The sequence below is a fragment of the Struthio camelus genome, chromosome 9, assembly GCF_040807025.1.
Source record: "Struthio camelus isolate bStrCam1 chromosome 9, bStrCam1.hap1, whole genome shotgun sequence".
Lineage (NCBI taxonomy): Eukaryota > Metazoa > Chordata > Aves > Struthioniformes > Struthionidae > Struthio > Struthio camelus.
In genome coordinates this window covers 5,450,394-5,476,132 of record NC_090950.1, presented here as the reverse complement: position 1 = coordinate 5,476,132, position 25,739 = coordinate 5,450,394, and the positions used below count along the sequence as shown (strand labels likewise).

Genomic DNA, 25,739 nt, shown 5'->3' with positions numbered 1-25,739 from the left:
AGCTGCTGCAGCAGCGCCTCTCGCCCGGCGTTATCGTGCTGCGCGGGGCCCGCCCCTCCCCTCTCCCCCTCCTTTGGGCCCCCGTAACGGCGCGCCGCGCCTGCGCGCTCCGCCCGCCTGACTCACGGGCCGGCGCGGGAGAGGCGGCTGTGGTGGCGGCGGCGGGCGCATGCGCGGGCGGAGGTGTGGCGGGGGGAAGGTGCCCGCCCTGCGGCTTGCCGTGGCGCGCTGGCGGCGCAGGCGCGGCGGCGCGGGCTCGCGGAAGGTAGCGGGGTTTCGGCGTCGGCCGATTCGCTGGGCGCGAGGTCCGCGGCGCCCCGCCCCTCCCCTCTTCTCCCCCCCCCCCCGCCCCCCCCGCCCCGGCGGCGCCGCGCTCCGCGATGTGGCCGTGCCCGCCGGCGGCGGCGGTGGTGGCGGCGGCAGCGGCGGCGCGCGCGCGGGCTTGAGGGCGCCGCCGCCGGAGTTGCTGCGTCCGCCAAGATGGCGTGCGTGCTGGAGGCGCCGCTCCGCATGAGCGTCCTCTCGGTGAGTGCCGCGCGGCCCGCCCCGCCCCCGCCCCCGGGCCCGGCCTGACCTTGGCCTTCGCGGCGGCCCCGCTTTGTGTGCGGGGTGAAGGGGGGGGCCGCGGGCCGGGCGGGCGGCTTTCCCCCGGGCCGCTGCCGTGCCGCCCTGCCGGGGCGGCCCCCGGCCGCTTCCTGGAGAGTTCGGCTCGTCTGACAGTGAAACGCGCCCGGATTTAACCTTTAACGAAGGGGTTTTCACCTCCCTTTTGGGTGGGGGGGGGGGCGGCTCGGCGTCTGCAGGCGCCCCGCCGTGAACCTCCCGGGCCCGCGGCAACTCGCGGCCGGCGAGCGGAGCCGCAGCGCCGAGCGGCCGCGTGGGGGAACGGCGGCGGTGTGGGGGGGCGGGGGGCTGTCCGGGGCCGAAACGCCGGTCGTGTGCCCTCCTGGCCGCGCTGCCGCGGCCCCCGCTGCGGGGAGGGCGCCGGTGCCCGGTGCCCGCCTCCCACGGCCGCCGGCGCCGCGGGGAGGCACAGCGCCCAGGGCTGCAGCGTGGCTGCTCCTCGGAGAGCTTAAGGGCTTCTCTGGCTGCGGTTTGCTGCTAGCTAAGAGGACCCTGAGACTATGATAACGTCAATAAATTTCTTTTTTCCCCGATACTTTTTTTTTTTTTTTTGGAAAAACTTGTTTGGCTGCATATGACCGACCTTCTTCACCAGGCTACAGATCTAATAGTCAGTAGGGTGAAAGCCGGGATGTGTTAGAAGCAGGAGGTCTGAAGTCCAAAATATTTTTTTTGCGTATAAACATATAGACCTGGCAGGTGAAAGCCCGCTGCTGTTCTCAAAAACGCTGTCCTTGGTTACGTGGTGAAAGCTGAACTGAAAGCAAATTTATTTGGCAGAACGTAGTAGTACTCTTGGAGGCAAGACGCCTGCAGTCTCTAGATGATTCTTTTTCTCTCAGACTTGTGTGGGACTACAGGCAAGAAGCTGCTGGCACCTCCAGCATCTGGAGGGGGAGGCAGGAGCAGGCTTAGTCCAAGTGTAGATGCTCCCGAAAGCGAGGAGGACTTTACAGCTTCCTTATAGCTCCTTTCAAGGAAAACTCGTAAGGGGAAAACAGGAGAAGGCTCGTAGAAGGTTGAGCAGGCAAAAAGAACTGAGACAGCGGAGAGGCGCTCTGGCACGTGTTCATGAGAACCTGGAGGGAAAATTCCCTTGCCTTTTCCCACCCTTCTCTTCTGGAATGCTTTCCTTCTCCAACTTTGGAGCTTCTCAGAGAGAATGACAGATCACTGGTGCATAAGCGTTTAACTTGCAAGCACGGTCCTGTTGCCGAGAGGAGAGTTAGTTCACTTTGTGTTATAGAGTAGCTAGGGGAATGTTATGGAGGGTGTTGTGCTGCTGTCCGTGTTGGAATTGTGGGGACCAGTTTATAGAAGGACAGAGTCTCTGAAACATGTAAATATTTCCAATAAGGTAAGTTTCAGAAAAATGTCTCAATACAAGCTTCCTTATTTTTGAGAGTTCGCTTGTGGGTATGCTTCTTGAGCAACGTTAACTGTTCTTAAGAACTTTTTCTGTAAGGGATTTTCTGCTTATGTAGTAATTACACACAATAAAATTGAAGTGAAGACAGGACTGATGCCTCAAGTAGACCCCTTCTTGCATGACCTATTCATAAATATTTAAATACGTGGAGGTGCTCCATTAACTTGCTTTGACTCATAACATGGATATCCACATTTAGGTAAATCTTATTCTTTAAATCACATTTAAACACAAGGTTAATTCCTTGTGTGGGTGTTGCCCAGCAGTAACATACTGCACGTAAATATGATTCTGTGTTTTTGCTGATATCTTGCCTGGTAGGTTTTGTAGACTTGCTGCTTTTTTAGTCATTCCTTTTTGTCTGCCATTATATGAGTTGATGTAAATTATTAAAAAATATATATATATATATATTTATTTCTCTGCAGGAAGTAACGGCCAGTAGCCGCCACTATGTTGACAGATTATTTGACCTCGATCCCCAGAAAGTCCTGCAAGGTGTCATGTAAGTCATATGAAACAAATTCAAACTGTTGTTGTACCTAGGCTAAGTTTGCTTGAATTCTAGTAGTGTGATATGTCAGTGGAAAGAGATTCTTCCCATCTTTTTAGATAAATCTTGTTGGAAAACTCGCTATGTGAATTTTCCTGCAAACATGAGAATGTTGTTTTAGCATACTATCACTTTGTGGTGCATAGGGTTAGTACCCCAGCCTCCCAGTTGCTAGAAATGAGGTAAAACATTCTGTGAGCATTCAAATTTATTTTTGATACTTTTCTTCCTTCTGGCCTTTTCCTTTTGTTCCGTTTCCAGGTCTGATGAGAATTTTTTCTCTTATTTCACTGCCAAGTCAGCATACTTGCCTCTTCAGCTGTTTCCCCTGCCATCATGCCTGGAGTGTTGATTTTTTTGGATATGACTTCTGTCTCATCAAAGGGAATTGAGAGCTGAAAGAAAATGCTTCTATAGAAATTAATTTAGATATAACTTATGTTTCAGTATGTCTGTTGCATACCAGTGACAGGAGGTAATGGCTGAAAAATTCAGTAGAAGACTCTCGCTAGTGAGCGCATAGTAAAATTGGTGCAAAGATCTAGTTGTTTCCTTACTGTCCTTGAGCTATAAGCTTTCCGTTATATTCACACGGGGATGTGGCACACAAGTCCTTGCCTAGGACTGACTTTTAGTGGTGAAACCAGGCTTTCTCAGGCTTACGTGTAACTTGCTAGCAGTGGCTAACTAGCAAAGTGCTAGAAGACATTGAAGCCCTAAGTGGATGAAAAAGCCAAGAATGTTGGGTTTCATTGCTCATGGACAGTCTGAGGTGTTTCCAATAGCAGATGAGCAAAGTCACTCTGGAAAGCGTCCCAGGGAGGGAGTAGGGAACATATCAGAGTCAAGTATCCCTTTGAAATGCCTGAAAAACCCAGCCTGTATAAAACTATCTTGGATTTTTTTGTTGTTGTTGTTGAAATATCCTTTTGTTACCTGTATAAAACCTTCTGGTCCTCCAGTGTAAATATTTACAGGTTCTTAACTGTTCCCTGTGGAAAAGTTTGGCTTTGTTTCTGCTTCTTGGCCTTCTTAGTCCACTGCTCACAAAAGTGAGTTGGATGTTCCCAGGGGCAAGGATGTGTCTCATCCTGTGTGCAAGTGGGCTGACTGAGCCCCCTCTTTTCTCCTCGGCAGATGCTCTGAGCGCTGGGTGGTGCTCCCTCCCTGCGGTCCTTTCTTTTCAAAGAACTGTGGAACCCCAACCCTTGGGAATCCCTTCCCTATCTTTTGAGTTGTTATTCGCATCTTCTGAAGTTTAAGCAAAGAGTTTTCCCAGAAACAAAAATCTTAAGCGGTCTCTTTGTCTCAGCTAGCATCTGCAATGTCAATTGATTTTATGCTGAGCTGCCTTTCAGTTTTAATGTGGTCTAAGAACAGATAAATTGATAAGGGGCAACTATGTAACTGCAGAATATGTCTCTGCAGTTAGAGATCATAAGCTATCCATTTAAAGACAACAGAATACCAATATATTTTACAATAACTTTCTTTTTTGTTTGCCAGCTTGGTTCCTGGCTTCCAATATAAGAGATGTTTTGCTGCTTTGCCTCATGAATTTTTCGTAGCTCACTATTTTGGTCGTTTTATCATGTAGCTTTTTCAGATCATCCTTTTCCTGTGGTACTTGGACATGTCCTTTACGGATCCACTTTGGATCCACTTCTTTTGGATTCTGCTCTTGCTACCGTTTGAATTTTGCTACCATGAAGACCATGTGGCAGTATCTTTGAGGCTGAGCTTGGTGGAGGAGACATTTCTTCTCAAACAAATGCTCTGAGGTTTGGAGAGATTATAAGGGGTGTGAGTAAGAACAGATTTGAAGAAGGAGGTGTCTTTTAAGAATGGATCCGAGTTATTCTAGTTGTTGGAGTAACAGATGCTGCTACTTTGAAACTGCTGAAGGAGTTGCACAGAAGATGCCTTCCCTTTAGACTCAGACCTTTGAAAGTTACAGATCTGACAGGATTAGTGCCCCTGAAGGGTACAGGGGAAAAGGAGGAAAAAGTTACAGGACCGATCCGTGACACTCTGGCTAAGATCCTAATTCTGAGAATCTATCTTTCTTGACACTAAGCAAATCCTGCGTGATGGATTTGTTTTTTCCTGAATATGGGTGGATGGATGTGATACAGTCCAGTTCAGAATAGTGTATATAGTCTCTAACAAATTCTGTCAGTCCAAGATTCTCCTCAGGCAGACAAGAACTACTTTGCCCTTCTTCCTTTGACTTCAGGGTATCTGAAAAAGGTATTCAACCTGGAATGAACTGATGCTAGGGGGAGGTGGGGAGAAGGGGATTAAAGTCCCATCAGAAGTGTCTGTCAGAAGCTTTGCCAAGTGTTCTGCATAATTCACTGAAAATCTTTGGTTCCTAAGATGTGCTGTTTTTCCTGCATCTTGGCTGAAAATACTGATGACCTAGATTTTTATTTTGATTGATGGAACTGTATGAATATCGAGGACCAGGAAATAGGCTGTCTTGAGAGGGTTTGTTTCTGCAGATTGTCTTCAGGTGCAGTAGTTCTGTTCTTCACCTGGTATTAAGGAAACCTGGAAGAATAACTTGAGTTTGGGCCTTTTCTTTTATTGCACTCTTGTACATTTTAATGAAATCTAACTTCTGAATTAGGCTTGATAAAGGTAAAATGGAGCTAAGTATTTCTTGAACTTGAAAATCATGTCAATGCAGTTGACATTTTGTAACTTGAGAAAGCTCAGGGTTACATATGCTGAAAGGATCTGAATTATCAAATCTCTTATTTCCTTTCCTTCTCTTTTTCTTTTGCCAGACAATGAAGTCTTACCTGCTGAGGAGCTTTTTCCTTTTCCTCCTTATAGGAAAACTGAGAAAGCATTTCCTTTTTGGCTGGTATTGCTGTATGTAGCTCCACTGATCTTCTTTCAAAGTCCCAAGTTCCCTGCAGTATTTCTTTTCACATCATTTCTATCGTCATATTCATTTGAGCTTTAGTAGTAGATACACAAGGAAGAAGTAAGTGCTTGTACCCACCAGTAAATGATTAATTTCAGTTCAGATCTTGAAATTTTGAGATTCTTAGAAGGATGACTACTGGCTTTTACTGTACCTGATTAAGAGCTCTTTAAAATGTATGCCATTTCTGCATCTCCACATCTGTATGGAAGTGTGCATATCTATCTTTCTATTTACTGTCCTTGTAATTGAGCTAGCTTCGTGTAGTCATAGTTTCCTTCTGTAAACCTAAACGGTACATCATGCTTATACTTGAGAGGTCTTACGAGTGTGCTTTGTGTCTACCTAGGTGTGCTTCTAAACCTTTCATCTTCCGTATACTGTTCTACAGTTCAAATTTTCTCAAAATACACTTTGAAGACTGCACTCTGCAAGGTCAGCAATAATGTCAGGTGTGCGGCTATTGAATATATTCGGTGTTGCTAGTGCATAGAAGACTACCTCATATGACTATTGTAGGGGATTAGATACTGTGTTCTCTCAGAAGTTCTCTTAATTGTTTTGCAGTTATTGGCAGAAGAACAGAATATAAATAACTTTGTAAATTTATCTAGTGTTGTAAAAGCTTAATCTATCCCAAGCTTGTTGCTGCAACAAAATCCTGTGTTTTGCAGCATAGCAGTAATTTTTTTTTTTTTTTTTGTTAAATAATTCTAGGTGGTGATCTTTAGACTGCCATTTGCTTTCCACACGCCCTGAAGCTCAGGGCCACTTTGTTTACATGCAAGACCAATACCTATTTTTGTCTGCCAATTTACTTGCTGGTCGAAGGCTTTTTTGAGAGACAGTTTGTCAGGCTTACAGTCAGCCTGGTGTCTTCCAAGAGGTGATCTATCACTTTACAGAGAGCTATGTAATTTCATCTCAAGGGCTGTTTTTGAAAGGAGTATTTTTCCAGACAAATCTGGCTTGCACAAGGTCCCAACTGCTTCTCATCATGCTGTTCCTCAGCAGTCAAAGGGTGTCATCTTTTAAGGCTTGCAATTAGTCAGCATCATGGTGCACTGAGGATTCCCATGCTACTGTTGCTTCTGTCCTTTTTGGATCAGCTTACTCCAGTCAGCTAGAGTTACTAGATCCGCATTTTCCAAAAGTGGGTAGGCTATTTTCTTTTTCAGGAAAACGAAAGACACATCCTATAGAAATGGCACTTGTCACCGAGGAACCAATTTTAAAGTATATGTTTACATTTTCCCTTTTCCCACTGAGCGTGCCCAAGTGCTGTGGTGGGAATACTGGTATAGATCTATACAGTACACTTAATTTGTTTTGTATGTGCTTTCTATGATTTTCAGTGTTTGAGATTTAATGTTGATATGAAAAGTGTAATAGTGTAATAGTAATATAGGTCAGAACATGTGGACCGTTTAGCATCTGACAGCTACTGTTTTAGAGTCTCTGCAGACTCAGATTGACAGCTTTGCAGTGGTTATGTTCAAGTGTTTTGAAAACTTTTTAAAATGAAAATGATATTTTGGTACAGCCGAGATAGAATTGGGACTTCACAGGATATCCTTTTGTAGGTTTTGAATGTGAAGTTATGTATGTGTTAAAAGTTCTTTAAAGGGGCAATGAATTTGTACTTGCATTTGACTGAGGATGTTCTGTGCTGCTTGCTGGTTTCTGTCTTCCTCAAATAGACGATACTAGAAGGGTAGTGACAAACGAGAAAAAAATATGTTTTCGTGTTCAAGTAGTAAACTACTTTCCCAGCATTTATCTTGTATCTCTTTTGTAGTTGGTTGCTTTGAAATTAGTTGGGAACGTCTCAAACTGTGTGCATTTGTTACATGCAGTTTTTTCATTTGTGTAATCTTGGATTTGAAAAAATGTTCCAGGCTCATGTTTAGATGATTGTATAATAGTATCTTGTATTTCTCAGCTATGGCAATTGGAATGAGAGCATCAGTGCAGTGTTCCACACATGTCTGCAGGGAAAGCTGCGTGAAATATAAGAGGCAGCTTCATGGAGTGGGAAGAGGAGAAATTCCCATCTCAGTTCTAATGGAGCAACAGGTACCCCCTTCAGACAGTTACACAGAGGCTGCTTCTGCCTCTTGTTCTTCGTGTCCTGTCAAACAAACCTACTTTAAGACTAAATAATGAACAGCACTTGTTTTCATATTATGCATCCAGAACATTACAGTCACATATTCAGTCTTGTAATGGACACTTACAGACCTAAATTTTCTGCAGGAGCCGTGCCTTGTTCTTAGACTATTCCCTTGTCTCAGCTTCCACCAGAAGGGCCCTGTGGAAACAGAACAGTTTTTAGAGGATAGTTGCTGTTGCGCTTTGTATATTTTTGATCCATTCTGTTACCTCCTAGGCTTGGTACTTCCTAGTAAATACATAGTCTTTCAGATGCAATAGGGAATTTCCAGTTCTAGTTGGCTAAGAAGTGATGTAGTTTACTGAAGTGTTGTTTTTGTGTAGTATCATTCATGTGTTGAGGGCAGAGGCTCCTGACTCTCTCCCTGGTGATACTTCTTGAGCTGCAGGATAGGCTTTTCTGTGGCTTGTAAAGTGAAAGCCTTTTCTTCAGGTTGGAGAATCTGACAGAGGAATTTGAGCAGGTTTAGGTGAGGCTGAGAGGGAGCTGGGAGTGGTGCTGTATTTGATTTCTCCCTTTCAAGAGGTAAACTGAGGAACATAATAGCTAGATGAGTATTTCAGAATGGTAAAGAATGAAAGTGAAATTTGGGGGCTTCAGACATCATCAGAGAATCAGGTACTGCTCTGTAAAGAGTGATGTTCATTATAATAGATTTTGTAGAGTAAGATAGAAGAAGAGAGAGTAGATACAGAGGGAAGAGAGGAAGGAGAAGAAATAAATGTGTACTCCTGTTACAGAATCAGAACTTCTCTCCCTTTTGTCCCTTTCTTTATGATGCAGCAAAAGGTACAAACGCATAACACTGCTTTTGCAAGTAGACCGATATGTATCGTACTAAAATTTAGAGGTGGGGCTACGTTTTAGGAAATGAGGTATACCTATTGTATTTGGCTAGAAGTCTTCAGGCTGATAGGATTGTTTAATACTTCAAGCCTTGCAGTTTCCCCTCTGAGCCTGTGACAGTCAGAGGTTTGGTAATTAATGAAATTGTTTGTTAGTGCCTCTTTTCAGGAGGCTGTGAAACTAGTTTTCTCTGAAAACCTTGTCCTGATGCCAGCTTCAGAGTAGTAATACTGTTACTGTGATTATTTCAGGCTGTAAGCAGGATAAAGAAGGGAGAAACAGCTTTTATCAGGCTGGCTGACATAGCTGGAGAAAAGCAAAGTATTGATCGCACAGGTCTTGAGGTCTGATAGAGGTAGCAAACTTCAAGCTCAGCACAGGTTGAAAACAGTTATTCAGAATTTAATATGTTAATCTGTTAAACAACTGAGGAGGAGAGGTTGTTCTCTCTAAGGGAGAGAGGAATGTAGCAGGCAGAGGAGGGAGAAATAGTTGTTATGGTTGGAGTGGGGGAGTTATTGAGATTGGGCCTGTGAGAATAGTGTGCCATAAAATCAGTAATGCCACTGAGTCTGTGATTCTTAATATTCAGAGTTTTATTTATTTATTTTTTTTAAGCTGCCAGTTCAAACTGATCAGAATCAGCATACAAAAATTAAGTTTACTTACTTTCTTTTCAAAACCAGTTCACTTTGAATTTGCAGTATAGAGCTAGGTGCTAATTCTTTTAAGCTACCTCCCTGGGAAAGCTTAATGTTTCTAGTAACATTCAAAGCACTAATTTCTGTTTCTGTTTATTTCTCTACTCCATGCTTAAAATAGTTTCAATATGTATACTGAATTGCTAGAGCTGATCAGATCACAAAAAATCTCACAGAGATTTAAGTTTCTTCGGGAATGGGAAGGTGACAGGAGGGCTAGATGGTGAAATTACTCACTATAACATACTTCAGACGTGCATTGTCTGAAATCTTCAGTAACTCTCTCCCATATAGAGAATGGGGGAGTTGTTTCGACTATTGATAAATTACAGAGTTTGTCCTAATGAGCGCTCTGAAGAAGGAAATTCAGGCATGACTATGGAGCGTGGAGGCCAGTACATCATCTCAGTGGATAGTTATTTGGAGCTAAAAATCTGAGGCTCTACTTTCATATAGAGAAAACTTTGTAACCTAATGTATAGTAGTTATGTCAGATAAACAGCTTTCAATGTTCCTTCAGTGACTGCTGGCCCAAGCTTGTGTGGACAGAGTGCCATATACCATTTATGAGTTCACATCAGAGAACAGCTAGGCAGCTGCTGCAAGGCCTTTTTTAAGGTGTTTTCCTGTACTCAATAGAACTTAATGTTTCCCTGTGTGAATGACTCGTGGTGGACAAAGTCCTTTTGGTAATGAATGGAGGGTTTAAAATGGGAGAGTGGCCTGGAACTAATTACTAGAATTTAGAGACAATGAATGAAAAATCATGCTAGAAGGATGTAGTGTTGCAAAACACCTCTTAGCAAAACTAAATGAAATTTCATTAAGCAAAGACTGTGGGAGATAGCGCCTTCGGTTTTTAGCAGTGCTTCATCTTGGAAAAAAAATACTTGGAGGGGTGGGAGGAAGATGATGACAAAAAAAGGGCGACATAAATACTTGCATTTGATCTGGGTCATTTGTCTGAAGCAACAAGGACAGTCTATTCTTTTTTTATAGTCTGGGTGCTTTGGAATAGCTGTGAAAAAAATAATTTGCTGTTCTGGTTCTTCCCTCGTAAAGTAAGAAATCTCTTAGTTTCCAAGAGTTCCACTGAACAGTCGGTTTTTGCAGTAGTTTCTCCATTCCTCTCTCTAATTTGTTCCTGTTATGACCTAGTATTATTTAAGTAGTGGAGATTGATGCTGAAATGCTGATGATGCAGAGCTCTAACCATTTTTTTTTTTTTAGTTTCAAATGTTTACCTAATAAAAATAGCTAAACTTCTCTATTCTGCTGAATTCAAGCATCTGAGATTTGTGGAACGTCGTTCTTAAGGTTCTGTAGACAATTTTTCTGCTGATTAGTGATTGCATCCAACTTGGAGTACAATTGCCAGACCCTGCACAAAGGACAAAGAAAGCAAGCTTGAGATAGGTGGGAAAAGCAGCACCTTCCATTTTGGCAGTAAACCATAGAGAATTGGAAGGAGCAAGAGCTGAAACTGCAACCAAAGACTTGGAGGGCTTAAGCCCTCCAATATAAGTTTAATATAGAAGGCTAGCATGTGAATGGACTGCTTTAAACATCTATATAGAAATAAAGATTTGAGGTGAGAGGACTCTTCCTTCTGTTGCATACAAATGTACCAAGTTCAGTGCTGGCACCTGAGGACAGATTCAGGGCAGGAATCGGGTATGAATATTTCTAACTAAAGGTATGGATTTATGAAACAGCTTACCTTTCTGACAAGGTAGGTTGCCTTCCCAAATGGGATACTTCAGTTCGGACAGGAGTTCAAGGAGTCCCTGTGGCATTGTGATACGAAGAAGGTTAGATTAAATGATAACTTTGTGTTATCTACGTTACAGCTGTGCAACACAGTAAAATGTAATCATAGACATATGCTAGTTTTCTACAGCGCTTTCATTTTATGCAGTGGGGAGATAGCAGAGTTAAGATTGGGAACAAGCATAGATTAGGGGGTTCCTGGTTGAAATGTTAGGTGTTTTTTTTAGTTTGCACAGTATATTAATTTTGTAACACTTTAAGTGTTAAAGCTCAAGCAAGTTAGTAACGGTACGTTATCTTTATCTGTTACTTTGTTCTTAGTAGAATTATCTTCTTCACATCCACTGATACCTTGAAAGGGATGATTAGAAGTCTTGAAGCTTTTCTTCCAGACTTGATGATTAACTTTAAAAATAAGCTGATTTATTATTTCTGTGGTTTGCTTGAGTTGGCAAAATTTTTAACGTTTCATTCATTTGGTGAGTCATTTCAGAACATAATTAGTAATCATATTAGTACAAATATTTCCTGCTAAAGGGACAGAAAACTCCTTCCATATGGGGTAATTAACATGTACTCAAGGCTGTACCAGTGTCCACATAAGACGCTTACTCTGGAGATATTTTAACATGTAACATTTTCAGTTAATTCCTGTTGTGCTTTGTTTTTCATCTGCGCATTAAAACAGGAGAGGGGCAATAGGGGAAAAAGAAGAGGAGACAAAAGCTATGGAAAGCATAGTTGCCAAATCCTTAGCTGTACAATCAGCTTCGGACTCAAGTCCAGCCATTCCAGGTACCATTTGCTTGTATGGTACTGAAACTTAGAAGCCAGGACACTCAGTTTTTGTTTTAGCTATGCCCTTGCATCAGTTATCACTACCTCAGCCTTTTAGATATTTGCATTTGGGTTTTAAAAGCCTTTCCAGAGTGATGCTTTGTCTTGTTTTCTTCTTATATTTTGTATCAGCCTCTGACAGATAAATGTTCTAGTCTGACAGTTCATTTTTTGGATGCTTTCTCTGCATGCTTAAGCCTCTCACAGTCTTTTGTGACTATGGCTTACGAAGTCAAAGAACTGGCCTAAAGCGTCTGGAACTACTTTTCCTCGCGTGATTGTTCATCTCATGTTTGATATCCTTCCCTGTGTAGCAACCTCTTAAATATGTTGCCAACTCTATTTTCAAAAGACTTAAGATCAGAAAATACCTTGCGGGCTGTTCATTCCTCTTGTCTGTAATTCCTACTGCTTCTTTCTCATGACATCACTCTATCTTGTTCCAAGATCTTTTGTGATGCGCTGTTGGAACGAGACTTAGGGAAGCTCCAGTCTTTCCTATCAGATTTTTGAAGTTTCTTGCATTTGTGCTTGGTTTACTATATTTAAAAACATAAGTAAAAATAGAATCTCACTAAGGAGCCCGTGTGTCCGTGTTACTTTCTCAGGATCTGTTTTGGAGAAGAGATGCAGATATCAGGGCTTGCTAGGAGTGCTTAGAAGTCTGCTGTCTCTCAGCTAAGAGGTCATGGCAGTACTGAGATCTGCACACTAACTACTGGTCACTTCTGGTGTTTTTGTGAGAGGAATCCCAAACTTAGACTCAACTTCATGAAGGTGTTGAACTTTATTTTCTGCTTATGGCATGGTTTGGCAACTTAAATTGCTTCTACAGTAATAATTTACATCGGTAGACCAAAATGCTCATTTTCTCAGTACTTGTACCTTTCACAGTATTCATTTTCGTTGGCTAGGAATCATTAAAACTTAAAAGACCATTTTTTACTTGCAAATTGTTGTATTTCATGTTGTTGCTTGCTTATCTAGAGTGAGCTATTTCTGGTACTTTTAGACAAATGTGTGCAAAGAGTCAGAATAAAAGCACATTAACTTTGTTTTTAAAAAAAAAAAAAAAAGTTGGTTAGATGGTCTCGTAACTTTTGTCCATCTGCATTTGTAAGTGTATTTCTAAAATGTTTTCTCTTAAGCATCCGTATGGTGTTAACACTCTAGCAAAACTAGCATGCCTTGCATTTTAAAAATCAATATTTATATCTAAATAATTGAACTGATTGCTTCTGCATTACTATGTTCCAAAAGATTGTTAGAGCTAGTAAACCTCACTTGCTCATAACCTTTTCTCCCCTCCCTATCTAGAGTTTGGAAGAAGAAAATAAATCTTTCTGCCTTCCTGGTTTCTAGTGAGTTTCATAACTTTAAGCTGAATGGTTACAGGGTGGAACTAATGAGACTCTATTCTTATTTCTTCAGAAAGCAATAAGAGATGGGAAAAAAGCTGGTTTAGCACTTCAGGAAACCATATTTCCAAGTGCTCGGTTAGGATATCTTCTCCGTTTTTCACTGTCGGCAACCTACATGTCCTGCTTGAGTGTTTGTTATGTAAATTATTTTATTGCATTACTACAAATGTAGGCACAAATATCAGATAACAGATTTTGAGTTGGTGCATTAAATTTAAGACTAGTAATTCAAGTTATTTTGTTAAACTTCTTTGAAATTAATTTGAATCACATTTTAATGTACAGAATGTTATTTGTCTGCTAAAAGAAAACACAAAGAAACATCTTAAGAGCGCTCTCTGTAGGGAAGCTTCATGGTTTGTCTTCTGGCTGTGTAGAAAGCTACGTTTATGATGCTGAGAAAACAGGTAGCACTAGGTAGCTGTGTAAGATCCAGATTTTTCTTCTGCAGATGCTTATGCTGTGCCATTGCCTGGCAGTAGGATTGGCAACCTACCTGGGAACTTGGGACTGATTATTGAAAAACTGGACCCATGCATCTCCCTCTTCTGGAATCACTGTCTTTGTGGAGGTCAGGCCTAGAACCACCATAGACTTGTGGTTCTTTCGAAGTTCTCATCTCTTCCTCATGGTGTTTTTGCTGCTATTTCCTTCTTCCTCGTATCAGGGACTCTCTTTTCACTATAGAAAATGAGAGCAGTGGGCATGACGTGCAGAAGTAAAAGGGTATCCAGTTTGGCACTACGAATTTCTGATATTTCTGAAATAGTGATCCTTACTGATTTTTTTCCTCCTTGGCCAACTCTCATGTCTTCCTGGATCTGAAATCTGTCAAGCACAAACTTCTTGTGGGAGATGATGTTTTCAAATAAGGGAGTTGCCCTGTCTTTTTTCAATGTATATGATTTAGCAGGGTCCTGGTAGCTGAAGACACCACAGGGCACTTATTTACTTCTTACACACACAAGCTGTTGATCAGGAAAAAATCCATAAAATGTGATGTGGAATCATTAGACTTTTTCTGTTCTTTGTCAAGTACTTCATAATAAACCAAATAAAACGCTACTATTCAACTTCAGATTACAGAATTTCAGGGATACTTTTGGTTTCCACATTCTCTTGTGTCCTGTGCATTGGCATTCTCTTGTGTCCTGTTCTTGTCTGTTAGTGGCAAATCTGATGAGATAACCTTGGCACAGAACCTATGGGGTATCAAGACCCGTAGTGCATACAAACATCCTTGCTGAGTCCTACGTCTGACCGTCTCAGGTCAGCTTACCAATTTGAGGGTATTATATTAACCAGTAAGTTGAACTGCTTGAATGTGTCTGTGTTGGATTTGTCAAATGTCTCAAGCTTGCAAGCCACTATGGCTTGCAGTGTGATCTTTTTGAGGAACTTTATGAAATAGGATGGAGAAGTTCATCTGAATCCCTTAGTGAGGTCATGATCCTGCTCTCTAAGCCGCTCAACTCGAGTATTGTGGAACTTCACTGTGTTTCTGCCACTTCTAAAAGGATCTTGAAATCAAATTCTAATAGACAGTACTTGTCACATATTAAATGGGTATAAAGTTAGGAAGCCGTTCTATTTTGGAGTTGGTTCAGGTGGCACAAAAGGTCCTTTCGACGTCTAAATGTATAAAATCATCTGAGCAGAGCATTAAAACATGACCGTAAACCTTTCATTAATTCTTCAGTGGGCTTTGCAAGTGCCTCCTCTTTTGTTTCTCAAGAGGTACAAGGCTGAACTCTCATCAGATGCCTTCTTGCCTTCATGTCTCTGTGACGTGGCATTGCCTTTCTGATGACTTTGAGACCTGGAGTCCGAGGATAACGGAGAGAGGTAGCCTTGTTACTAGTCCTGGAGTAGCCTGAGTGGTTCAATACCTGCATCTAGCTCACCTGTTGGTACAATTTCCATTCCCTTGAAACATCCAGAACATTGTTTCAGCCCCTGTTTTAGCCCCTGGACTAACTCTTGTATCTTGCCAACCTTTTAAGACTTCTGGGATATTTTTATATCCAGTCTTCAGTGTAGAAACCACTAGAATACAGTTTCTGAGTTTAGTGAAACTTTCAAGTCCGTTCCTTACATTTTCTTGGATTTCCAGCTTAGCCAGTCTTTTGACCTTGATTTTTCTCCTGTACCTCCTGTCTTGTGCTGTCTACACAATATAAAGTCACCAAAATTAGGGCAGGCATAACAGGATGGTCCCACATTTTCTACTGATATCCAGCTGTTAAAACTGCTGAGCTAAGTAGGCAAATTCCTATCAAGTAATGGATCACTTGACTTGTCAAGTGGCTTCCTGACTGCCTCTCTTAAGAGATGCACAGAACTGCTGTTTGGGATTCAGTCTGCTTTTAATGGAGCTCCCTTCTTGGAGCTCTAAGATCTGTAGCCAAACTTGTGGAATTAGCCAGGCGCTATTCAGTTAAAAACCCTAGAGTACCCTTCCGTGGCTAGGTAACTGCATGCAACTGGAGGGTGAGTCACTTGGAAAAATACGTAAGGAAGAGCTGGCAATTACCTTTTACTGATTGAGGTTTATGAAGGTCCTGGTCTGCATCAGTCCAGATATTGCTTGCCTTCTTGCCTAAGAAATTTTCTTAATAGCTGGAGTGAAACGCTTGGGTCAACTGCTTGTTACAGTGGAGTTTGTGCGTTCAGTAGTGCGTAAGAATTGCGTAGTATTACGTTTATGCAGGGCAGGTGGGTCTTAAAGAACAGCACTGCTAGACTAAAGCCCTTTTTTGCTCATAATTAACTAAACTTGGGCAAGCTTTCACAAGAAAAGAAAGATGCAACGTTGGCAAAGGTAGGAGTGTTAGAACTTCAAGTCTGTGCATCAGAATGTAGAGGTACTAATGCTATTTAATGAGAGGGGTGTATGTGTGTGAATGCTACTTTAAATTTAATTTCCATTATGCTCTTGAAAATTGCTGACCAATTCTAGACAGTGTCCAAATTATTTTTTACAAAAATTAGCTTTAAAAAACACTACCAAGTAGATAGTTTGACCAAAAATAACCAAAAAATCTTATTATGGAAAATGTTAGGCCACCTAACTTGTAAAGTGGAGCTGGTAGCTGAGCTCATAACTTTTTCTTCTCTGTTTCAATGGGAGAGAGGTAAATGAAGGAGAGAGGATGCATGAACATCAGTTGTGATGTGGTTGAATTTCTTTGCAGAGAAGAACAGAAATCGACGTTCTTAATTATAGGAATTAACTGGATTACGTTACAACTCAAGTTTAGTGGAAATTGTGTATTGCACATGGGCAAAGAAGTGCATCAGGAGCTGTACTTCAGATGCTTGTCTTTATGTTGAGACCAACCTTTTACTAGAATTAAATATTTAAGGTAGGATTCATTTGCCTAAAATAAGTATTTAGTAGTGTTTTAAATTCCCTGTGGTACTGTATCTGATCTCCAACAGCTGCTCCAAAAAAAATGTAGATCCCCCCCATAGATCCTGTATCAGTTTGCTAGCTCTCTGCAAATCCCTTGGATACCTTAGGGCAGCTGAAGTGCTACTAAACTTATGTTTGGGCAGCTGGATCTTACCCCAAGTTTGAGCTTTCAAAGCATTCTTCTTTAGCTTAGAAAAATATGTGTTTTTCATCTTAACTGTTGAAAAGACACAAATATAGAAGTAATGTTAGGTATGAAGGGAACCTTTGAAAAAGCAGACAGCAGGTGAAAGGGATGAAATGGCAAATTGCATATGGTTATTAGAAAATACACCAACTAAAGCAAATATTACAGTTCCTAAATGATTTGAAGAAATTAGGGACACGGCCAACAATCATATTGTTAAGAGTTGTGAAATTAGTAAGTTCATCAGGGTCATGTATTTTTGTTTTTTATTGGTAAAAATGACCTGATTTCAAACTGGTTTTGTTCCTTGAACCTTATAAAGGTTCTTACAACTTGGAGCATTTCCTATATCGTCTTGATTTTCTGAAACTGGTCACAAGTTGTTGGTTTTCTTTCAGATTTCCTGGTTATTCATATGTGCTCAATATGACTGGAATAAAAAAATAATAAAAGCAAGGTGGTGCTTTTTAGAATACAGCAGCAATTTTATGAACAATAAGATAGCAAACCATGCATTTTAATAGAGCTTAGTGGTATGTAGAACCATTGTTCTCTTTCCAAAATGCTCCCCTTGTTCAGTTACCAGCGTATGAATGCCTTTAATGTATTTACCCCTACAGTAACTCTGAGATAGGAAAATACCCAGGAATAAAGTGGGAACAAAGGCATCTGAGATACAGAAGCTTTGGTGTCCTGCCTGAAATCACAAAGGAAGCCTGTGGTGAAGAAGAGAATGAACGCCTGGTTCCTGGAAACTGGAGAAAGTTCCTTGTTCGTTCTTCTTTATCTTTTAACTTGTCTTTTCCTGCATCCACTGGAGTATTCAGTTAATACTTTATATTGTCAGCATTTGATTCCCCAACCAATGGATTTTTTTTTTTTCTTTTAGAAGTCTATTGAATATATGGGCATAATGAACCACTCTGGTTTTCCTCAGTAGTGAGACTTCTTCATGTCTAGTGTTGCATGGGAGAGAGCTTGGGTTTTGCCTTACTTGAATAAGCTGGGGCATAATGTAATCCTGGAAGTTGTGGGATATTTAACCATGGACTGGAAGCAGTATTCAGACCTGTAGGTGCAGCATGGAGATGTGAAAGACTACTTGATAAGCCTTCATGGAAATAGTAAATTCTATAGATTAAGCCCTCAGTACCTCAGCATAATTTACCAGGGTTTGTTTTTCTTTCTGGATTTACAGAGATATGAAAAATGCTGTAATTGGAAACAACAAACAAAAAGCCAACTTGATTGTTTTGGGAGCAGTTCCAAGGTATGTCCTTTGCTACTCTCCTTTTCACTGATTCAGAACAGGCCTGGAATAGTGATCCGTAGATCACAGGCCGTTTCTGTTTTATCTTTGACAATTGTAGTTTGCTGCTTACTTTCTTTAATGTAACTGAGAGACTTGAAATATCTGTTAAACTCATATATTACAGAACAGGCTGTTGAGTAATGCTTTTAATTTGGAATTTCATGAAATTCTTTAAAGTAGTCTTGGTGATTTGTATTAAACTTTATGAGCCCAGGAATGAATTCTATTTTCCAATATTACCAGTATTAATGATGGATGACAGTGGTTGTATCTTAATCCTCCAGCCAATTGCCTGGTGAGTTTACAAGTGCAAATGTGTAAGGTTATGTTAAAAGTTTAATTGGAAAACATTAATAAACATCTGAGATAATCTGCTTCTTTTCTCCACCTGCTTCAGAAGATAAAAATCATTGATCATACTTTGTTGCTGAAATATTGCTTCAGCTGATGTTAACATTTTCTGGATCCTGGTTCCACTAGTACAAATTTAACAGGTAACTATAGCTACTGGATTGCTCAGTAAAGCTTTCATTTCACCCCTCTTCTCCAGCTTTCCTTCAGCCACAATTTGCAGCAAGGGAGAAGGGAAAACATTGACCATTACTTGCATTAGCAGTATGGGACCTCACCATGATCCTTTTGCTTAAATAGCAACTTGGTCCCAAATTGTCCTGCCTGAGGGCAACTTCTACTGCCTTATCAAGAAATACATTTTGCTTGCAGGTCGTATCTTCTTTTCATTGGCAAATTGAGCTCTGTGTCAAGGCTAATCACCTAAATTCTCTAGGGATTAGCTGGGGAGAGGGGAACCCTCCAAAATATGATGGATTATCTTCTGTTCTGACCAAACGTAAGCAGGACAAAGAAAAGACCTCAGTTAAGACTGAAAGATTGAAGTGGACATTTGCAAGTTTATGCAGAATTTATAGATTTTTTTTTTTCCTACAACAGAAGAGAGATTTTTGACTCCCATTGATCCTTGTGATTTCCATTTTAAAAGTGCCAGAGAATCTCTAGCTTCCAAATACTTGATTCTACCTTTTCTGAAATGTTGTAGGACTTCATGCTCCTTCATTCATCCTGCTTTCTGCTGTTACTTGTTCTGTGCGCAACTGTGAGAATTCAGATGGTTTTTTTTTTCTGCTGTTAATACCTTCTGGCTGTCTGAGTAAATTATATGGCTAACCTCTAACTGCCAAGAAATCACTGTATGGGGAGGATCTTGAAAGGTAAACGATCATGCTTGTCTTCAATGCAAGTTATCCTCAAATGACAGGAAACCTAATGTCAATGCTTTTCAGACCAGATGTTGGTAAATTGACTGGGTTGTCGTGAGAAAAGACAGTTCCCACTGGCTAAACCTTATGTGGCAACATGTGCCCATAGGTGCTTTTCTGAAGGCTCTAGAGTTTCCTCAGAATTCCTGCAATCAGACTTGAGTAGATTACAGATAGTTTGCGCTGGAGAACTCCTTCTGTTGTTCTCTAGCAAGCTGGGGGGAATTCTTTGGCTTTTTTGACATACCTTCTAATTCAGGAGATGGCCCCTGAAACCTTAGGAGTACAAGCACCTTTGTAATTCCAGTTTGCAATGTCAAATCTTTCCCCCGTAAGAGCAGGAGTAGGCAAGCATCCTTTGTTTTGAGTCTGCTCAGCGAAATATATTTTAATACCACAAGGTCAAGTTATTCCAGTGAGAGGCTGACTTAAAACAGTAAGTCAGCTTTCCCTAAAGTTCACTTCTTGCACTGTCCTTCAATTGTTATAATTTTCTTTTTCCTTCTACCCCACGTAAATGCCAGCGGAGACTGAGGAAGTCTGGCAATTATTGGTGTGCTCTTTCACTTAACAATTTTATAAAAACAACTACTTCAGCTTTTGTGCCTATCAACATAGGGCACCTCTTCAGAATCGTAATTCCCTATTCAAGCTTTTTGTCAGCTGCTTTTCTCTCCTTCCTTAACAGAAAATAAGTCTAAATCCCAAGTACTCAAACGTAGATTGTTTTTTCTAAGTCATCTTGATACCACTTTTGCCTTTCAGTGAAACAATAATCACTTAGTAGCATTCAGTCCGTAGTGTCTGCTGGCCCCCGTTATATCAAAGCCCCTTTCTGGTGGAGTGAAGAGGCTGGAAAAAGAAATTAACTTCCAGTGGATTCCAGGCTGATCATCGTATTGTCCCCATATCCGTTTCCAGTTTAATAAAACTTGAGGCATAGGGAAACTGAAGATTCGCTCTTAAGTAGGTAAACAGGGCCATCCGAATCTCTTGCTGTTCTTTGACATAGCTTTGGAAGCTGAGTAGTCCTTCTCTCCCGCCCCTGTGGCAAGTTGTGGCCTCCCTGATATACTTACCTACAAACTGGATAGCAGCTAGATGTAAGGCCACTGAATTAATGAACTGGTTAGGGTACTGTCGAATTCCACAGCAAAGAATCTGAACTCTGTGGCGTACAGAGATGGAATTGGATAAAACATTAAAATAAATGACCATGAAAATAGGTTATTTTGATAATTCAGGGTTTTGCAAACCTCTGGACTGCTTTGCTATATTGCAGAAGATCCTATGCAATTTTTTGGCTTTGGTTTCTAGGAAGTGGGCAGTTAAACTTTTGATGCCCTGAAAGATAAGACATTCAGTGATTTGGAATCCAGTTAAGAATTGGGCCTTGCAAGTCTCTGGTGTATTTTTTCCTCTTCTCTTCTTTTTTTCTGCTCGATGGTAGAGGGCAGAGAAAGTAATGCTACATTTGAGTCACGAATGTAGCTTTGTCTTCCAGCACCTTGTAGCTACATATTAAAGCCCTGGCCTATACTATTTTGTCGAAAGTGTTACCTGAATCAAGCTATTGTTTATCTAATCATTAGTGAAAGTTTAATGTTAAAAATCTGTTAAACTTCAGAGCTAGTTCCTCACTGAGTTTAGTCATTCCCTTACTCCAAACAAAGACAGAATTTTTAAAGTCAAATATTAAACCTAATCATCCGGTACTGATAATAAAAACACTAAATCATTCTCTACACATACCAAAAATGTTCCAATTTCCAGCTCCCTGTTGCTCTCTGGAGTGTTATAGTAGAAAGCACTTGTTTGGAGCTGTAATGTGGTAGTGTACTTCTTCCCAAAGCTAAAGGCCTGTCTCGATGTAGGGGCACCTCAGAAAACTTTGTAGAGTTGCTCTTAACCTTTCCCGAACTCATTTATCCAGGGTTCTGGTTAATTGTTGATTTCTAAATTTGTTTGTGGGACAGTTATGTGACATCTGGACAGCTAATGATCTTTTATCCATTCCACCGCTTGAAATTAGTGAGCTCTGCGAGGAGCACTGTTAAATTGTCTGTGGAAGTGAAAACTAGTAAGAACTCATTCCTGTGACGTTTTGTTCAATTTACTGCTAAACATAATCAAGGTCCTTCAGCTCAGGCAATGTTCTTCTGGGGTTTGCAAAAAATAAGACTGCTTCTTTTGATAATTGTGTAACCTAATAAGATAAGATGCATCTAATAACTGGAAAATTCTGTTACGTACCAAAGTCTGTCAGCAAAGAAAAAGCATTATATATAGGCTAATGTCTACTTTAAACCCAAGAAAAGTGTCTCAAAAGATGATTTTGTATGAGGTATCAGCTGGCAAATACTGGAAAATTAGAATTGAACTGATAAATTTAAGTACAGGACATCGCGTATCTGTGATAGCATTTGAACTCTTTAAGAGTGTGTTTTTTTTTCCCTTCTCCTGTTTCAACACTTAAAAATAAAATTTAGGCAGGATGCTTTTGCATGGCTTGCACAAGTATCCTGATGAATTCTTTCTTTAGAGGCATGTTATTACAAATTCCTGGGTGACCCCTGACACTGATACTTCCTGCCGTGTGGAGCTTAGCAGAAGAGCACCCTCTGCATCTTGAGTACTTTCGCCCTGGGACGCCGAGCATTGTGAGAGTAGTTGCAGAACGGCGTAGTGAAAGCACGTTCTGTGGCTCACCGCTTTTCTTGGAGTTACTCGGAGAAACATCAGATAATGTTCAGTTCCTTGAATTCAGGCGCTCGCTCTAGGAGTTCTTCTAATCAGTGTTTCTGATAACGTAACTCCTAAAGGATTGCGCATCCCTTAACTGGAGGAATGCTGATTATCTGCTTGACAGAAGCATCTCCTGCCCAGACAGGATGGGTTAGCACTTGCCTGAGTGTTCAGCTCTAAACCCATCATTAGCTAGTATAAGGAAACATTCTTTTCTGAATGATGGATATGGCTTCAATTGAAGTCTTAATTCTTTAATTCATGATTTTATATGCTGGGATTATAAATGAAATATGTATTCACACAAAGATATGTTGTACTTGGTTCTTGTGGTCACATCTTGTGGTCACATAAATCTGTTTAATTATTGGCTGATTATGATTAGATACAGAAGTCTTGAACCCAGTGCTATCCCAAAATGATTTTAGGTGAAGGTTCTCTAAACCCTTTTTTGAGGTATGCTGAGATCCACGGACCGATACTGCTAAATTTCAGTAAAGAAGGGAAAACACAGCTTTATTACACAGCAGTGGTTTAGGAATTAATGTGCATAGACCTGGCATTACTTTTTCTTCTGTATAGCTAGGGCAGGAAAACCATTGAACTACTTCAGAGAACAAACTTAACCTTCGGTTTTCAGTACTGTCCCAGGTTGGGTTGCCAGAGAGATTTTAGAGTTTTTCGTTAGGCGAGTAAGTTTAGCAATGCTGGCAGTTGATTTTTTTTGAATGTTTTCTAGTTTCTAATCTTAAATTAGCCACCGAAAAAGGAGAAGTTCTTTCACTGGAAAAGTTCTAATATTATAAAGTGGAAAGGGCCAATGAATAGTGGAAACAGGTATAGGGAATAATTGAACTCTGTCTTTTCTTCAGTGTCTGAATGCCTGATGATAATTGGTGTCAAATGCTGCTGGCTGTTTTTTGTATCTGACAGTTTGTTTTCTCAAATTCTTTGTTAAACAAAGAATTAAAAAAGAAATCCTCTTTTGTTGGGGAGTGTGTTCCTTGCTAAAAGATGAAGAATGTTGCAGGATTGCTAATTCTGATTAATATATCCTTATTATATCTTTGCAAACATATTGCATGTTAAAGAAATGCATCTTTGGGGGATTTCTAGTGGTGTTTTTTTTTTTTCTTCCCCTACTTTGAGCAGCCACTTACTTTCATGAGATGGAAGAGGGAGAAGAAATCTCAGCCCTGAAGGTTTACCCCATTTACGGAAAAGAGACACTACATCTCTTTCCCATCTCTTTTGTTTATGCAACACCATTTCTGAAAGAGGGGAAAAAAGTCTGAGCTGCTCTTAAGCACGAGGACATGATGTGTGTTGCAAGTCTCTCCTGCGCATCTAGGAAGAAAGATTGCCAGATAGAGGCCTAAAGAAAAGCTGACTCCAGAAATGTTAGTGAAACAGCAGATTGAAGCTGGCAATATTAATATTTTTTGAATGATAAATTACATTTTCATACACCAGATAACCTATCTTAATATGTCTAATAGGATCTTTGTTTCTAATAGGAATGAACAGAGTTAAGAAATCAAGCTGGGAGGGGGGAGATGAAATTTTAAAACATTTAAATGATTTTAAGCTCCTGAATTTAGCTCCTAAGCTAAATAATTTAAGCTCAAAAAATTAAGCCAATTTTCAGTATTAGATTTGGCAGTTTTAACTCTCTCTTGCTTCTCCCCCCCCCCCCGACTTCTAAATACTTATAGATAAAACAGCCCAAAAATCACTGGATCCAAATCTTCTTTAAAAGCAGTTTCACTATTGTAGCAGAAGGATAGGAATCTCTTAAGCTGCCCTTGCCTTTATTTTCTAGGGAACAAAAAAATATTTTGAAGCTAGAAACTAATATTTCTGGAGAAGTGTTGGTTTGATTGTTTTAACAAATCCATAAGCTCACTAATTTTATATAGGAATTATTTTTGCTAGAAGATGTCTCTTACACATTACACTTTTTTGTGCAGTTATGTTTTCTCTGGAAGAGAGACCAGGTTTGTTTAGTGATGCACAAAAATATTTATGAGCCTTTATCTTGTTACATCATTTATAAAGTAATTTTTGGCAAGACCGTATCTAAAGCCAGGAAATAGTAGGATCTACTCAAGTTCTGACCTCCAGTTTGCCAGACAATGTTGACACCTCTTAAACTTGGTTTGGTTTAGTGGGAAACCATTTAGCTACCCAACATAAACATGATACGTGTCACGAAGTCTGCTCAGAGTTGGAGTTGAGTTTTTTTTTTTGGTTGGCTTATTTCTAAGAGGAGGGTTGCCGGATAGGGCTACAGGAGGGGGTGCTCTTCCTCAGCAGGTGGCATTTGCTATTCTTCTCCTACATACTGACCTACAGCAACTTGACAAGAAGCATGGATCAAATGGATATGATTTTAGCTGCCTGCTTTGCTCTGCGCTGGAACTGCCTAACAGACCCTGCCCGTTATGGTGGCATCGGTCCAGAGTATGTGTTAGCACCTCGTTGTCCTGAGTGCTGCCCTCCATTTTAAACGTAATCTGCTGAGGTGACGGCTTAAGTTAAAATGGGCCTTTGTGCTTCATGCCTGTGTTTTGAGCTTCTCTTTCTTACTTTTTTGCCTGGCATTTTTCTTCTCTGAAATTAATATTAGTGGATGGCCTTGCCTCTAATCCCTCAGTGCTCAGTTGCAACTTTTTTCTTCTCTTCCTTTGTCCAAAATCTCCTTTGTCAATAGAAATGCAGCTTTCGTGTCTTGTTGCATCTCCTTCCTCTGTTGCCTTGGGAATAGGACTTTCTTGTACTAACGAAAATGTCTTTGGTGGCTCTGATGCTGGCAGAATATCGGGGGGGGCAGTTGAAAAGCTGAGCTGGCCTAAGAGGTCTCTGCTGCTGAAAGAGGGTTATCCCCCAGAACCAACCCTCTGTGCTTCTGCTCATATCCTACGCCTGCTTCTCTTGCCCTGATGTTTGTATGACTGCGCAGGAAGCTGCTTCAGCTCACTAACGACAGGAAAACTAGCCTTCACAAAAAGCAAATGTTGTTTTATTGAGTAAATAAATTGGAGTGACAGATGAGCATGGACATAGGAGAGAGCAAGACTGCACCGTAGCAGTAATGTACTGTACCTCTACACTTTTCAGCGCTGAAAGGCTGCTGTGGGTGGCAGTATGATGAGTCTCCCCCAGTGAAATTATCAAAGAAGAGGCAAGATGGTAACTTTCAAATGATCTGTGATCCTGCCTTGGAACAAGGACAGTGAGCAGACGATCTCTCAAGGTTCCCTTCAGCCCTGATTCCCCCACCCCGCAATGGCCTGCTGACCGTGCAGAAGTTGCAGGGTGTTCAGATGAACTTGTGCTGCGGGACCAATGGTGGTGGTAAAATTAAGCGTACTAGGCATCAATTATGCACATCTCTTAGAACATTCGTGATCTCCGGTATGTTATCGGCTTTCTTTCAAGAACTCAGGCAGTGTGTTTGGCTGTATTATTACTAGGTCTGTTCTATATATTAATAAGGTGTTTTGTCCACGCT

General features: G+C 40.9%; 1 protein-coding gene across 14 annotated transcripts in view; it reads left to right on the top strand.

The window, feature by feature from the left end:
• Window positions 1–239: 239 nt before the first annotated feature.
• Window positions 240–25,739, top strand: part of ARMC8 (armadillo repeat containing 8) — a 76,703-nt gene continuing 51,203 nt past the window's right edge. Inside the window, exons 1-3 of one of the 14 annotated variants that reach the window (XM_068955232.1) lie at window positions 259–525; window positions 2,482–2,558; window positions 18,090–18,161. In XM_068955232.1, the coding sequence (XP_068811333.1) occupies window positions 481–525; window positions 2,482–2,558; window positions 18,090–18,161 (194 nt within the window). In that variant the 5' untranslated portion in view covers window positions 259–480. Of the gene's footprint in view, window positions 526–1,459; window positions 1,982–2,481; window positions 2,559–7,498; window positions 7,618–17,609; window positions 17,663–18,089; window positions 18,162–25,739 lie in introns of those variants that run through there. The other 13 variants (XM_068955241.1, XM_068955228.1, XM_068955240.1 and 10 more) reach the window with 13 other exon arrangements.